The following is a 15811-nucleotide window of genomic DNA, read 5'->3' on the forward strand; positions in this document are numbered from 1 at the left end:
AGAGTAGGGTTGGGAGGAAAAAAGGGGATCTTTGCATGGAGGTACAGGGCATGCCTCAGATACTAAATGAGTATTTATGTTTGTATGAAGGAAGAAGCTGCCAAAGTCATAGTAAAAGAGGACATAATTAAAACACTGGGTCAGCTAAAATGTAACAAACAGGACGCTTTAGCAAGGTCATGGAGGCATATGTGCACAAATCAGTCGATTGTAGGCAGGTTGGGAAGGTGGTTGAAAGAGCATTTGGGTTTGGCATCCTGGGTTTTAGAGAGACAGAGGGTACAAAAGCAAGGAAATCATGATAAATCTTCATATAACACCAGTTTGGCCCCAACTGGGGTATAATATCTGATTTTTGGCTCCATATTTTGGGAAGGATATGAACACTTTAGGGATGGCACAGTAGAGATTTGTAAGATTGTTTCCAAGGTAGAGGAACTTCATTATGTAGGTAGAGAAGTGGGAATTGTTCTCCATTTAAAAGGCTTAAAGGAAATTTGATAGAGGCATTCAAAATTTGAGGATTCCAGACAGACAGTAGATGGGGAGAAACTGTTCCTATTGGCAGAAAAGTCAACAACCACACAATTTTTTGTAACGTACTGTTTGGTTAGGATCTGAAATGCAAATGAGTAAAACAAATGCATGAAGAATTACTCCCAGTAATCTGATTGTGGCTATATACAATGAAACAAATTTGACTTTTTCCTGGAGTCATGAAGGTTTACAGCATGGAAATAGGCCCTTCGGCCCAACATGTCCATGCCACCCTTTTTGTTTTGAAACCCCTAAACTAATCCCAATTGCCCACATTTGGTTCATTTCCCTCTGTACCCATCATACCCATGTAACTATGCTTTTTAAATGACAAAATTGTACCCAACTCTATTACTACCTCTGCAGCTTGTTCCAGACACTCACCACCCTCTGAAAAAATTGCCTCTCTTGGACATTTTTGTATCTCTCTCCTCAAAGCTATACCCACTAATTTTAGACCCCCCTACCTTTCGGAAAGGATAATGTCTATCTATCTGATCCATGCCCCTCATTATTTTATAGACCTCTATAAGATCACCTCTCAGCCTTCTACACTCAAGGGAAAAAAGTCCTAGTCTATCCAATCACTCTTTATAACTCAATCCATCAAGTTCCGGTAGCATCCTAGTAAATCTTTTCTGCACTCTTTCTAGTTTAATAATATCCTTTCTATAATAGGGTGACCAGAATTGCACACAGTATTCCAAGTGTGGCCTTACCAATGTCTTGTACAACTTCAATAAGACATTCCAACTCCTGTATTCAATGTTCTGACTGGTGAAACCAAGCATGCTGAATGCCTTCTTCACCACTCTGTCCACCTGTGACTTCACTTTCAGGCAGCTATAAACATGTACTGCTAGATTGCTTTGTTCTGTAATTCTCCCCAATGCCCTACCATTAACCAAGTCCTGCTCTGGTTCAATCCATCAAAATGCATCACCTCACATTTGTCTAAATTAAACTCCAATTTTCATCAGCTCATTGGCTCAATTTCTTGTTTGCTCATAATGGAAAACATACATGTGGTAATGTGTACTAACTTTCCTTTCTTCATGTATTTATCATTCCTCAACTAATTTTCTTAAGATAGCTGATTCTGTTTCCCCACAAATGAACAAATGCTTGTAAAATTATTTTGAGGTATCGCATACATAAAACAAACAGACACTAATGAGTAGTTAATTAAAGTAATGATGCAATTTTATTTTTTCTTATAATATTCAAGGCAGTATTTAATCCATTATCAGTTAAGTATTATTATGCAATATGAATTGCTGTGTTTTAGTATAAAAATTAATCATAAATGTAGCTACCATTAAGGCAGTTGGCTTCACTTAGAATCACTTCCTCTGTACATACTAAGAGGAAACAAAATAGCTCAATGAGTCAGTGCTTTTTTCCCCCTGCAAATTGTAGACTAAAATTCAAGCCATGCCATATTTCCCCTTCAACTCTTCAACTTTTGCGATGTACATCTTCACTGCCTCTTCTTTACTTGTGCCTATTAAAATATTAAGAATATTCCCATTAATGCATTATCAAAAGCCACAGTCTGCAAAGTGAATCTTTAAACTGATTTGTTTACAAGGTTTTTATTTCATAAAGCAAAATATATAATTGAACCAATGCAATTCTGTTAAATTAAAAAGTCAAAAGCAGCTTCATTAAACTGGATCATCAAAAGTACAAATCAAAATCAAACAGGTGTATTAAATTTAATTAGAAGTCTAAAGTTTTACACAAGATTCTACAATTTCACTGCCAGTAAGTACCAAAGAAGTTGTGCATCTCCACACGAAAGGACCAAAACATTTCTTGAACTTGGGTACACAGATTTAAACTATGAGCACCAGGTTATCCATTTTGTAATGGATTTAAGTTCTCTCCCCTGCTGCAGCAATAGTAGGCCACATGGGAACAGCAAACAAATTACAGCAGATATGAACGCAAGAGCTTTTAACCTATCATTTTACATTTACAGGATATATTTATTTTTATACACAAGTTTACTCTGAAAAGTCTTTACAACTTAAATATTGCATTTAGTGTTTATGGTCAGAAACCAAACCAAATTTCAGATGACCGTTACCGGTTTAGGAATAAATGAAAAAGTGAGCAGCAACACCATCACCAAATAATTACTGGTTTTACGAGTATTAAGGCCTTGCTACATTTGATAATTGGCGGATCACTTCAAACCTACGCAATTTGCTATACATAGAAGCAATGATGGATAATTAGCAGCCTTCATTTTTTTGTAGAATCTATAGAGAAACATTGAGAGTTTCCGCACAAACCTTTACGCTCATTCCACGCATCCCACTTGGCCTTTCCTTTCAAATCAAGCAAGCCAGGACGGGCTGGTGGGAAAAAAAAAGGTATTTTAATAAATGAACATCATTTATAGTGGGACTGCTACTGATGCTGAGCTTTATTATTGACGAACCTATATTCACATCTCCAACAGTTGCCTGCTTGTACAGACTGTAGATGGCCAACATTTCATCATCAGCTGGTTTCAATTTGAGCTGTGTAACTTCTTTTGCTGCCTTTTCAAATTCACCCTAAAACAGAAAGAATGAGACATCAGATCACAACTATATATATGGTCAGTGATCAAAATCCTGTCCAAGATTATACAGGTTCCATAACATAGCTTCACACTAGGTAAACAAACACATGATCCTTCTTGAGGACAAACCCAAATCATTGACGGATCACTTCAAACCCATGCAATTTACCAGACATAGTTATGGGTAAATTAGCAGCCTTTATTTCTGTAGAATTTATAAAGAATCAAATTTATTCAGAGTTTCTGCAAAAAATTTTACATTCATTCCATCCCACTTGGCCTTTCCTTTCAAATCAAACATTATTTTACATCAGATGTAAATGATTAGTTGCAGCAAATATATTACGCTCAATGAGAAACCAATAACAGTCTGTATCTCAGTTCCAATCCCCATGTGTCTGTAAGAAGCTTGTTTCAAGAACTGTATGAACATATGCAGTTCTAAGTTCTTAGCTTTGTGGCAGAAATAGGCACATCAAAGGCCAATTGCAGGGATATACATACCCTTCTCTGAAGTATGTAGCATGTAATTTAGTAGCTTGGTGACTTTCAGCCCTTCAGCTGTTATGAGAAATATACTTTTAATCATTATTTGGTCCTTTCATCTCTGTTCCTTGTAGCTGTGACTGTAGCCATGACTGGATATAAATTGCAATTCTCCCACAAAATTCAGCTGATAATGAGGGCAACCAAACGAGGCAAAGATTATAACTTTAAATAAAAGTTTGTTTCAGTGCTTCTTTGTAGCTTGGTTCATGTAAGCTACAGGCAACACAACGTCTAATTAGATTATGTGGATACAAGTTCAAGACATGTTTTGAGTCTTCTTCAAAGGAATTTAGCTTGATTAAACTGAAAATACTACTTTGTTAAAGGTTATATCTTGCAATGCATACATTCTTAACCTTTTTTCTCTTTACTATTGTCATGCCTATTCCATTTCTCCACTCTCAAGTACTCCATGTCTCTTACTTCCCTGCCCTAATCCTTCAGAATTTCTCAACCTTCCAACTGTCCTGCCACCATCCCAAACGTGTCTTGCTGTTAGATAAGCCTATAGCTTTCCTTTCTACCTTGCTTTTCAGCCTTCAACAGGCTCATTGAGGCAATCATCACCAGCTCATGACAAGCAGCAACCTCAATTGCTCAAACTTCCCTCCTGGGGGTGTAACCATGCCCAACTCTTCTCTCTTTAACTCATCCCTCCCATTGTCGATTCCGTGTACTCTGGCAATAGATCAGCTCTCACTACACTTCCTCCACCAAAAATGTCCTTCACTTGTGAATAAGGACTGTGCCATCTATCAACTTACTGTGGATGACTGGCTTGGCATTTTGACTTTAGAACATTTGCTGAGGTGCAACAATACCTTCCTCCTTAATGAAGCTTCCTCACTTGACTACATTTTCAACCATTCACCCCATCATGACCATTGCAGTGCTAATGTGGTACTTATCACTAGATCACACCTTGGTACAATCCACTGCTCATCAGGCACTCTCCTACTTTAAATGTCACACCCTATTCCATTCCCCTGATCTCCTCCAAAATCATTTGGAAATGTCAGTGTTGGACTTGGTGGACAAGATGAGAAGTCACACGATGCCAGGTTATAGTCCAACAGATTTATTTGAAATCACACGTTTTCAGAGCACAGCTCCTTCAGCTGACGAAGGAGCAGTGCTCTGAACGCTTGTGATTTCAAATAAACCTGTTGTACTATAACCTGGGGTCATGTCACTTCACCTTCAAAAATCATGGTTCTGTATCACCCTCAAGTATATTAAAAACATTTAAGGTTTCTTCACTGCCTTCCTCCTTCAGCACTACTGATGTCTCCCATGGCGATTTCATCTTTATCTCAGCTCATTATATTTTGCTGAGTTCATTGCTCACTTATCCTCTCTACTGCTCTTCCTCTGTATTCATGGACATCCCTTTGACCATGCCAGGTCACATGCCCCTGCTGATCTGATCATATTAATTACAGATTAGGTCATCTCCAATCATTTCTTTGTTTCACTCATCATCCACACCCCCCTCTCCCAACCCAGTCTTGTTCCTTTCGTATCCCTCCCACTCACTTACAAATCCCAACTATCTTGCCTTTAGGCCTCCATTTGACACATACCTGCAGCTAATGATTTACCAAATTGCATCCTCATCTCCACTTTTGAAGCCCTTGTCTTCAGCCTGTCCATTAACCTCAGTAAAGCTCTCACATCCATTTTCTTAAGTCCAAAGAATGCAGACTTGAAAGGATATGTAAACAAGTGGTTTAGCCAAATCTGGCTTGACCACTTGAAAGATCATCAGGTCCTGTACTGGTCTGCTAAAACTGCTCATTATTCCTAGGTAATCCTGGAATGCAAAGACCACCTCTTATCTACTGCATGCTATCATACTCAACCCCTCCTGTTCCCTGCAGTCTCACCTCCAACAAGGACAAGGAGCTCACAAATTTCTGTCTCTCAGATTGAGACAATCTAATTAGCTGCTGCTTGTCACATCCTTCCTTCCACTAATCCACCTGGAAATCTTCCCTCAATTTTCCCCCTAGGCCTAAACGTACCTTCACTATCCTCCCCATGTCTATCATGTCCACGAGCCCTACCTCCTGCTCCATGATCCTATTCTCATTAACTTGATCACTCAAGTCCCCTCTTGGTCCCCACATAAACCGGTATCATAAATGGTTCACTCTTTTCAGTGTTGTCCTTCTTTCCTTTATATCTGGCATCATTCATTACCCCTCTCTACAAAATACCCCCCTCCCCCCATTAAATATTTGGAGGACTGAAGGCATTATTTTTGGTGCCTATCGCAAGCTTTATCCTTTCCATGGTAACAATCAGCAGTCCAGTCTCAACATTGGTGTCACATCTGAAGCTGACATGGGCTTCTAAATGCACACAGGCCATCACCAAGACCAACATGGGCCAACTTTGCTCCTGGCTCAGCTCTCTGCTGTTGAACTTCTGATTCATGCCTTGCCATCTCTAAACCAGACTATTCCAATGCACTCTTGGCTGATTTTCCATATTTCATCCTCCATAAATTTGAGATAATTCAGATTTTTTGCTGCCTGTGTCTTAACCCACAGCAAGTCCTGTTCACTTGTCATCCCTGGGCTTGCTGACTTACATCGGCTCCTGCTCATGCAGCATCTTGACTTTAAAATTCTCATCCTGGTTTTCAAATCCCTCCATGGCTTCACCCTCTCCAATTCCCTCCATCCCCAAGATGTCAGAGATATCTGTGCTCCTTGAGTTCTGGCCTTTCTTTTACGTGCTGCAATGAAGCTCTTTGGGACATTTCATTATGTTAAAGATGCCATCTCAGTTGTTGCTCTTTATACTTACTGACAACATTCTACATGGCAGCCCCAGTTATTGTTGCCAAAAATGTCATCATACCAATGATGGAGATGACACTGGTCTAATTAGCTAATCATACCTACCCTCCAATCCCAATATTCAACTGTTTCTTGAATTACTCCAGAGTTTATCCCCCACTACACTAACCTCATATCAGGTGTTAATCTGTGTAATATTTTAGATAGCAATGCAGTTGTCATTTTAGGAATTTATATCTACATCCCCTTGTCCTAAAGTTTTTGCAAAATGGAAAGTGCTCAGGATTAAACTTTAATATTCACTTTACCTCTAAATCAGGTCCAATCACAAAGCTGAAAAAACTAATGTTTTCCAACTATCACTCATAACTCAGTTCTCTGACACTATGAATCAAGAAACAGTTATCAAGAAACAAGGACTTAAAGACTGCTAAACTGAGAAAAGAATAGGAATGTAAATGAGCAAACATAAATGGACTGTAAAAGCTTCTACAGGTACATATAAAGGAAACATTTGGTTAAGACAAACATAAGTTCATTACAGAGTTAGAAGGATTTACAATGGGAAATAGAGAAATGGCAGAGAAGTGAAATGATTACTTAGTGTCCACCTTCACGGATGAAGATACAAGAAATCTCTCAGAATAAGAGATGGGAAGAAAAGTAATTGAAGGAAATTAGTACTGCATTGTAAGAAGTTTGTATCTGAGAAATTAATGGGACTGAAGGTTGTTAAGTTCCTCATATTCTATATTCCAGAGTGTTGAAAGAGATAATTATGGAGACAGTGAATGCATTGGTGATCATCTTCCAAAAGTCTGGAAAAAAGCCTGCTTCTACGAAGCGTGCAAATTGGAAGGAAATAAACGTCATCCTACTATTGAAGGAGACAGGGAGAGAGAAAACCAGGAACGATAGACCTTACATCATTAGGAGGAAATTGCTGTAATCTATTATGAAAGGATGTGATAAATGGACAGTTTAATAATCATCTGGTCAGCATGGAGCTATGAATGCAAAATCGTGTTTGATGAATCTCCTGGAATTTGAGGATCTTGTTACCAGAATCGATAAACGGAAAGTCGGTGGATGGTGACCTTGAATTTTCATAAGGCTTTTTGATAAAGTCTTTCACAGCAGATTGGTCAACAAAATTAGAGCACATGGGATAGGTGATAAACTGGCATAAATTAAGGATTGGTTAATGAGCAGAAAACAGACCAAGAATAGTTCATTCTCATGTTAGCAGGCTGTGACTTAAAAGGGTACCACAAAAGTCAGTAATTGGGCCTCAGCTGCTCACAATACAATCAATGACTTGGATGTGGGAACCGAATGTCATATCTCCAAGTTTGCAGATGATACAAAGCTGGGTGGGATGTATGTTGTGAATCAGTGAGTGGAAGAACATGGCAGATGTAATCTTGTGTGGAAAAATGTGAGGTTATCCACTTTGGTAGAAGTATAAATTTATAAAGAGATCAATCAGGGTGTCCTCATCAATAAGTCACTGAAAGCTAACATGCAGGTTCAGCAAGAAATTAAAGCAGCTACTGGCATGCTAGCCTTTATTGCAAGAGAATTTGACTACAGGAGTAGTGAAGTCTTGCGTGAATTGTATAGAAACCAAAAGAGAAAATGCTGGAAAATCTTGGTAGGTCTGGCAGCATCTGTATGGAGAGGAAAGAACTGATGTTGACCCTTTGTGAATTGTATAGAACCTTGTTAGACCTCACCTGGAGTACTACGTGCAGTTTTGGTCACCTTACCATAGGAAGGATATTATTACTATACAGGGAGTGCAACAAAAAGGTTCACCATGTTGGCAGGACTGCCCTATGAAAAGATATTTGAGAAATTATCTAACTGAAACCTGAATAATATTTAAAAGGAGACACAAAATAGATGCAGCTAGATATTTCCTGGTTTAGAAACCCAGAACAAGGGGAAACAATTTCAAAATAAGCCACTTACGACTGAAGAGGAGAATTTTTTTTTACTTCGAGGCTAGTAAATCTTTGGAATACTCTACTCTAAAGGGCTGTGGAAGCTCAGTCACTTATGTTTACAGCAGATAGACAAATTTCGAAATACCAATGACAAAAGGATATGGGGATAGCAAGGGGTGGGGTGGGGTGAGAAGGCATTGAAGTGGATGACAGCCATGATCATATTGAATGGTGCAGCAGACTTGTTGGGCTGAATGACCTACTCCTAATCAACCAAATCACCAATGCTCCCTTTTAGGCTAAGCAGTGTAGGTGTGTGCTAATCACAGAACCTTACAGTGCAGAAAGAGGCCCTTCGGCCTATCGAGTCTACACCGACCACAATCCCGCCCGGGCCATACCCCCATATCCCTACATATTTTACCTGCTAATCCCGCTAACCTACACATCTCAGGACACTAAGAGGTAATTTTAGAATGGCCAATAAACCTAATCTGCACATCTTTGGACTGTGGGAAGAAACCAGAGCACCCAGAGGAAACCCACGCAAACACGAGGAGAACATGCAAACTCCATACAGTGATCCGAGCCAGGAATCGAACCTAGGTCCCTGCAGCACTGTGCTGCCCAATAATGTATGCTTTATAGAGTTATGAGTGGAGATGCCAGCATTGGACTGGGGTAAGCACAGTAAGAACTTAATGACATTACTGTTACTAGAGAGGCGGTGCTCGACAGACTGGAGGGGCTGATTGTGGACAAGTCCCCAGGACCGGATGGAATGCATCCGAGGGTTCTGAAAGAAATGGCGGAGGTGATAGTGGATGCCTTGATGGTTATTTTCCAGACGTCGCTGGATTCCAGGGAAGTGCCGGATGATTGGAAAACAGCTAATGTTACGCTGTTGTTTAAGAAGGCTGCCAGGCAAAAGGCGGGGAATTATAGGCCGGTTAGTTTAACGTCTGTGGTAGGTAAAATGTTAGAATCTGTCATTAAGGAGGAAATTGCGAGGCATCTTGAAGGGAATTGCTTGATAGAGCAGACGCAGCACGGTTTCATTAAAGGGAAGTCGTGTCTGACAAATTTATTGGAGTTCTATGAGGATGTGTCTTATTGAATGGCGGGGCAGGCTCGAAGGGCTAGATGGCCTACTCCTGCTCCTATTTCTTATGTTCTTATGTTACGTTCTTAAGTCTCACAACACCACACTAAAGTCCCACAGATCTACCTGGTATAGCAATACTGAATGAGTCACATAGGGGACTAACAGACTATGTACAAGCAGCACTCCCTTTGAGATTCGCACAGCAGAGCAATCTTAATAGGACCCTCGCAATGCCAAACTGGGCACACACAATAAAGGGAACATTATTAGTCACCTCTCACAATTGCTTTGAATGTGTGGATGGTTGCCTTTTGCCTTGGTGACAGAACTGAAAGCAATTCTGTGCAACTTGGCCAGAAATAGACAGTTAATAATACAAGTAACAATTAAAAGTTAATTTATTAGTCACAAGAAGGCCTACATTAACACTGTAACGAAGTTACGGTGAAAATCCCCTAGTTGCCACACTCCGGCGCCTGTGTGGGTACACTGAGGGAGAATTTAACATGGCCAATGCACCCAATCTGCACATTTTTGGGCAGTGGGAGGAAACAGGAGTACCCGGAGAAAACCCACACAGACACAGGGAGAATGTGCAAACTCCACATAGACATTGACCCAAGCCATGAATTGAACTTGGGTCCCTTGTGCTATGACGACAGCACTGCTAACTACTGTACCACCCCAATTTAGTGGGAGTTAATATTTGGTCCCACCACAAGCTCAATTTCCTGATTACTGACTCCACCCTTGCAACCGAGTGGCTAAATCAGGCTGTTTACAATCTTGATGTGTTTCCATCTGATGGGTTTCTGACCACATAATTATGCCATCACTAAAACAACCAACTTCCAGTTCCTGGCCTGCCTCCCATCTTTCACCCTCCATAAAACTAAACTCATCCAAAACTCAAGTTCCATTCAACCATCAGTGTTGACCTAAATTAGCCTCTGAATTAAGGTTTTTAAAAAAATTCATTTACAGGATGTGGGTTGGCTTTTGGTTTAGCCCACAGTTATTGCACATCCCTAAATGCCTCTTGCGGTGGTGGTGGTGAGCTGCCTTCTACACCGACACTGCTGTTAGGGAGAGAGTTCCAGGATTTTAGCCCAGCAACAGTAGAGTGACACTATATTTCCAAGTTAGGATGGCAAGTGGCTTGGAGGGGAATTTCCAGATGGGAGTGTTCCCATGTGTCTCTGTCCTTGTCCTTCTAGGTGTTAGGTAGGATTTGTGGATTTGGAAGGTGCTGCTTCCCAACTGTGTTGACACTTCTGCTGGATTAGTCCTTCAGTTGGAACAGGACATACAGATACTTCCGAGATATCACCATTCCTGGGTAAGGTCTAGCTGTTGCTTGACTAGCCTATGAGATAGCTCTCCCAGTTTTAGCACAGCCTCCAGATATTAGTAAGTATGACTTTGGAAAGTCATCAGGATTTACTGTTGTCATTCCCACTGCCTAGGTTGATGCTGTGTTGTCCATCCAATTTCATTCTTTTTTTATTGACATTGTCGTGATCTGATACAACTGATGGCTTTCTAGGCTTTTTCCAAGAGGGCAGTTAAGAAGTCAACTACATTGGCCTGCACGTGACTCCAGATGCAAAGCAAACTAGAAAAGGCTGGCAGATTTCCTTTCCTAAAGAGCATCAGTAAATCTGATGACTTTTTTCCAAAATCATTAGATTTAATTTCAGATTTTAAAAAAATTAAATTCAAATTCCACCATCTGCCTTGGTGGGACTTGAACCAGATCCCAAGAACATTATCCTGAGTCTCTGGATTACTAGTCCAGTGACAACACACTGACTGCCTCAATTTCAAAATGTGCACACTTATTTCAACTCCATTTATGTTCCCCCCGCCCCCATCTCTGTAACCTCATCCAGTTCCATAATCTTCAGATACCTGCACTCCTTCTGGACTTCCATTCTGAAACCTTACCATCTCTTTCTTTCAGATGCTCCTTAAACTGCCCTCTTTTGAACAAGTTTTTGGTAATCTATCCTCTCACATTGCTCTGTGTCAAATCTGATTTATAACCCTTCTGTGGACCACTTTGGGGTACATTAAAAACATGCTATATAAATGCAGAGTTTGGTAAAAAATTTGAGCAAAAAACACCAAAGGTAGCTCATTAGGACCTTAATAACCATTCGAAGTCAAGCCACCCTTCCTGAAATTTTGTAAGGCCTCCAGCTTTTCACCAAGGCGGCAGTGTTGTACATAAATTGTGCAGTTGGAATAAAAGTGGACAAGCTATCTTTTAAAGCCAGTTTCAGTCTCACTGGAATTACTACTGCCCAGTCAAATATGTTACACGTAGACCTGGATTTTGCTGGGGCAATGATAGTGAATCCATGAGCACTTGTCAAAAATTCTCTACTAAAATCAAGGATTTAGGGATTTCAGACATGTACAGATTAAGAGGAAAATCCAGACATTGATGAAGGGTGCAGTGTAAAAGTTCCCACAGAAAGTAATTTGATATTTGCAGAATATCAAGTTGTTTCACAATAATTAAAAATGACACACCCCTTCTTGTGGGTCAGTCACTTATTATAATGCTCCTGTGAAGCACCTTGGGACATTCCACTACATTAAAGCTGCTACATATCATAATTTTAAAACCAATTTTTTTTTAAAGTCTGTTTATCTTCATCACTGCTGCTGCATGCCAAAACATCTCCTTGATTTGGCACCAAATATAAACTGCTATGAAGAAAGGGAAATTCTGAGCCTTGTAGCCTTACTTCACCCTAGACCTCAAAATCCAGGTCAAAATGATTATCATGTGGTCTAATCAAATTTGGGGAAGTGCTGCAGCCCATCCTGAACCATTCATTAGTGCATGTGAAGCAAGGCAGCTAGGACTATAAGCAACATTTACGGCTCTGTAATTTGCCCTATTTTGGCAAAAATTCAGCACTAACAGTTATGAAAGCACTACACAAAGACAACTCTTTGGTTCTTGCAAGGGAAGAATAGTAGGGACACAGGCAATAATTTCCAGTTCTGCTCTGATCACAGGAGATCAAATAAACCGGCTAGACTAACCCGGTGTTGTGAGACTTCTTACAGGAGAGGTGCCAGAGGACTGGAGGACAGGCAACGTGATATGTCTTAACAAAAAAAAATGAAGGTAAGCCTTCAGCGGCTGCATTACAATAGACTCTCTCTTTTGGAATGACTAACATGGCAGGATCTACTATTGCTCAATCATGCACATTTAGTAATGCGCATGCTGTTTTTTGCCTAATTCGCTGTTTGTTCAATGAGGGTTGGTTCCTGAGCCAATGATCGATGTCCACAGTTGCAATAATCTCCCCGCAAATCTAAAAGTTTGATCTTCCGGATGCACAAAGTTCTCTTAGATAGTCTTTTTTTAAAAAATCAGAAACGTTTTCAATTAGGAAATTCTTTTATTGCTTGGAAAAAAACTACGTATGTTGTTTTGAGGTGAATATCCACTTTTTTCCTACCGTCCGCAATTTAGGCACAACCCAAATGGGCAGCCCACGATGGGTTCATGTGAACAGGAAAGGCGTCCATTCATTCCAGGCCGGCGTGGTAAGCCGGAAATCCCCCGCATTGAGGAGTTGAGGGGGGGGAAGCCCTGTGGAATCTGCTGCACATTTTGGTTGCAGGGATCCACTCTCCTTATCCGCAGCAGAAAGTGGTGATCCCGCAGCAGTGGGGAACAATGATGCGGCCACATCGGAGTGAAGCCCTCGCCCTGATTCAGAGTCTGCAGCTCCCTCTCATTGATCCACAGGCTCCGGCGGCAAGACGGGGGCCGCTACTCCATCTGGCTCAAAGCCCCACGGATATCGGACACATTGCACCGACACACCTACCCGCTATCTGAGCGCCGGTACAAAGGCCATTCCTTACCTGTGACATCGCGGCTGTTCTCCAACGGCCCCGCTCGCACTCTGCCTCTGCGCATGCGCCCGGGATCCCGTTCGCCGCCGCTACTGATTGGCGCGCAGCTGTGTGCCGATCGCGCGCGCGCTGACGTTGCTGCTCGTGGCCCCGTCCCTCCAGTCAGTCACTGGCTCCGCCCCCTCGCCCGGCCCCGGCCCCGCCCCCAGGCCATAGCTCCGCCCCTAGGCCCTGGTCCGTTTTCTCGCCGCCCCGCCCGTCCCCCTCCTTCCTCTCTTCATTCTGCGCGTTTGCGCAGTGGCTGGCTGTATTGGATGCTGTCGATCAGATTTATTTGGCAGCAAACGCCACTAGCTTTCGGAGCTCTGCTCCTTCGTCAGGTAAGTGGGAGTTCTTATCACAAACAGGGCATATAAAGACGCAAACTCAATTTACAAAATAATGGTTGGAATGCGAACCTTTACAGCTAATCAAGTCTTAAAGGTACCTTCAAGACTTGATTAGCTGTAAACATTCACAGTCCAATCATTGTTCTATAAATTGAGTTTGTGTCTTTATATGCCCTGTTTGTGAACAGAACTCCCACCTACCTGATGAAGGAGCAGTGTGCTGAAAGCTAGTGGCTTTTGCTACCAAATAAGCATGTTGGACGTTAACCTGGTGTTGTGAGACTTCTTACTGTGTTTACCCCAGTCCAATGCCGGCATTTCGACATCATGTACTGAGTGCAGCAAATTGTAGCGGAGCTCCGAAACATCAATTGGGGGAGGCCGTGTTCATGGCTACGGCTGTATCCATGTGTCATAGACATATATAGCACAGAAACAGACTCTTCAGTCCAACTGCAGCATGTTTACCTAGACTGAATTTGTCCCATTTGTTTCTGTTTGGCCCATATCCCTCTAAACCTTTCCTAACCATGTATCTGTCCAAATATCTTTTAAATGTTGTGATTGTACCTGACTCTAATACCTCCTCTTGCAGCTCATTCCATTATAAGTAGTCTTGCAACACCAGGTTAAAGTCCGACATGTTTATTTGGTAGCACGATCTTTTGGAGCATTGCCTATTCAACAGGTGAGTGAAGAGTTCAGTTCACAAACAGGGCATATATAGGCACAAACTCAGCTACAAGATAATGGTTGGAATGTGAGTCTTAACAGGTAATCAAATCTTTACAGATGCAGATAATGTGAATGGAGGGAGGGTTAAGCTCAAGTTAAAGAGGTGTGAATTGTCTCCAGCCAGGACAGTTTGCGAGCTTTTGCAAACCCAGGCAAGTCATGGGGTTACAGATGGTATGACATGAACCCAAGATCCCGGATGAGGCCATCCTCATGTGTGCGGAACTTAGCTATCAGTTTCTTTTCAGCGATTCTGCATTGTCTGGTGTCGTGAAGGCTGCCTTGGAGAACGCTTACCCGAAGATCAGAGGCTGAATGCCCTTGACTGCTGAAGTCCTGAATACAGAGTCACTAAGCAGAAACTGATAGCCATCCTCACGTGTGTGGAACTTGGCTTCAACTGGGGTCTTGGGTTCATGTCATGCTATCTGTAACCCCCACAACTTGCCTGGGTTTTCAAAATCTCACGAACTATCCTGGCTGGAGACAATTCACACCTCTTCAACCTGTGCTTAACCCTCTCTCTGCTTACATTGTCTGCATCTGTAAAGAATTGATACCTGTTAAGACTTGCATTCCAACCATTATTGTGTAATTGAGTTTGTGAACTGAACTCTTCACTCACCTTTGAAGGGGCAATGCTCCAAAAGCTCTTGCTACCAAATAACATCAGTTAAAGTCTTACAGGTTTGTGAGACTACTTATTGTACCTACCCCAGTCCAACATCGGCAGCTCCACATCAGTTCATTCCATGGACACACCACCCTTTGGGTGAAAATGTTGCCCCTCAGATGTCTTTTAAATCTTTCCCCTCTCACTTTTAACCTATGCCCTCTAGTTTTGGACTCCCCCTACCCTGGGACTTTGGCCATTCACCTTTATCCATGCACCATATGATTGTGTGCACATGTGCCATGCCAACTGTCACTACTAGTACACTATCTAGAAGTAGAATTATAGAATCCTTCAGTGCAGAAGGAGGCCATCTGGACCATCAAGTTTGCACCAACCACAATCCCACCCAGGCCTCATTCCCATAACCCCATGTATTTACCCTAGCTTGTCCCTCTGACATTAAGGGGCAATTTAGCATGGCCAATCCACCTAAGCCACGCATCTTTGGGATGTGGGAGGAAACCAGAGCACCCAAAATAAACCCACACAGACACAGGGAGAATGTGCAAACTCCACACAAGCTAGACTGGAATACAACCCGGATCCCTGACACTGTGAGGCAGCAGTGCTAGCCACTGTGTCACCTCTGATGATTATAAAA

At 41.7% G+C, this 15811-nt stretch overlaps 1 protein-coding gene across 1 annotated transcript; it reads right to left on the reverse strand.

Moving 5' to 3' along the window:
* Positions 1–1722: 1722 nt before the first annotated feature.
* On the reverse strand, positions 1723–13505 carry dbi (diazepam binding inhibitor (GABA receptor modulator, acyl-CoA binding protein)). The gene is made up of 4 exons (XM_080198266.1): positions 13420–13505; positions 2987–3104; positions 2838–2900; positions 1723–2041 (listed from the first exon to the last, which is right to left on the reverse strand). The coding sequence occupies exons 1-4, from the start codon at positions 13426–13428 to the stop codon at positions 1965–1967; spliced, it is 267 nt and encodes an 88-aa protein (XP_080054392.1). The 5' UTR covers positions 13429–13505; the 3' UTR covers positions 1723–1964.
* Positions 13506–15811: the final 2306 nt, after the last annotated feature.

The sequence above is a fragment of the Carcharhinus amblyrhynchos genome, chromosome 11 (genome assembly GCF_965287045.1).
Source record: "Carcharhinus amblyrhynchos chromosome 11, sCarAmb.v2.hapA, whole genome shotgun sequence".
Classification (NCBI taxonomy): Eukaryota; Metazoa; Chordata; class Chondrichthyes; order Carcharhiniformes; family Carcharhinidae; genus Carcharhinus; species Carcharhinus amblyrhynchos.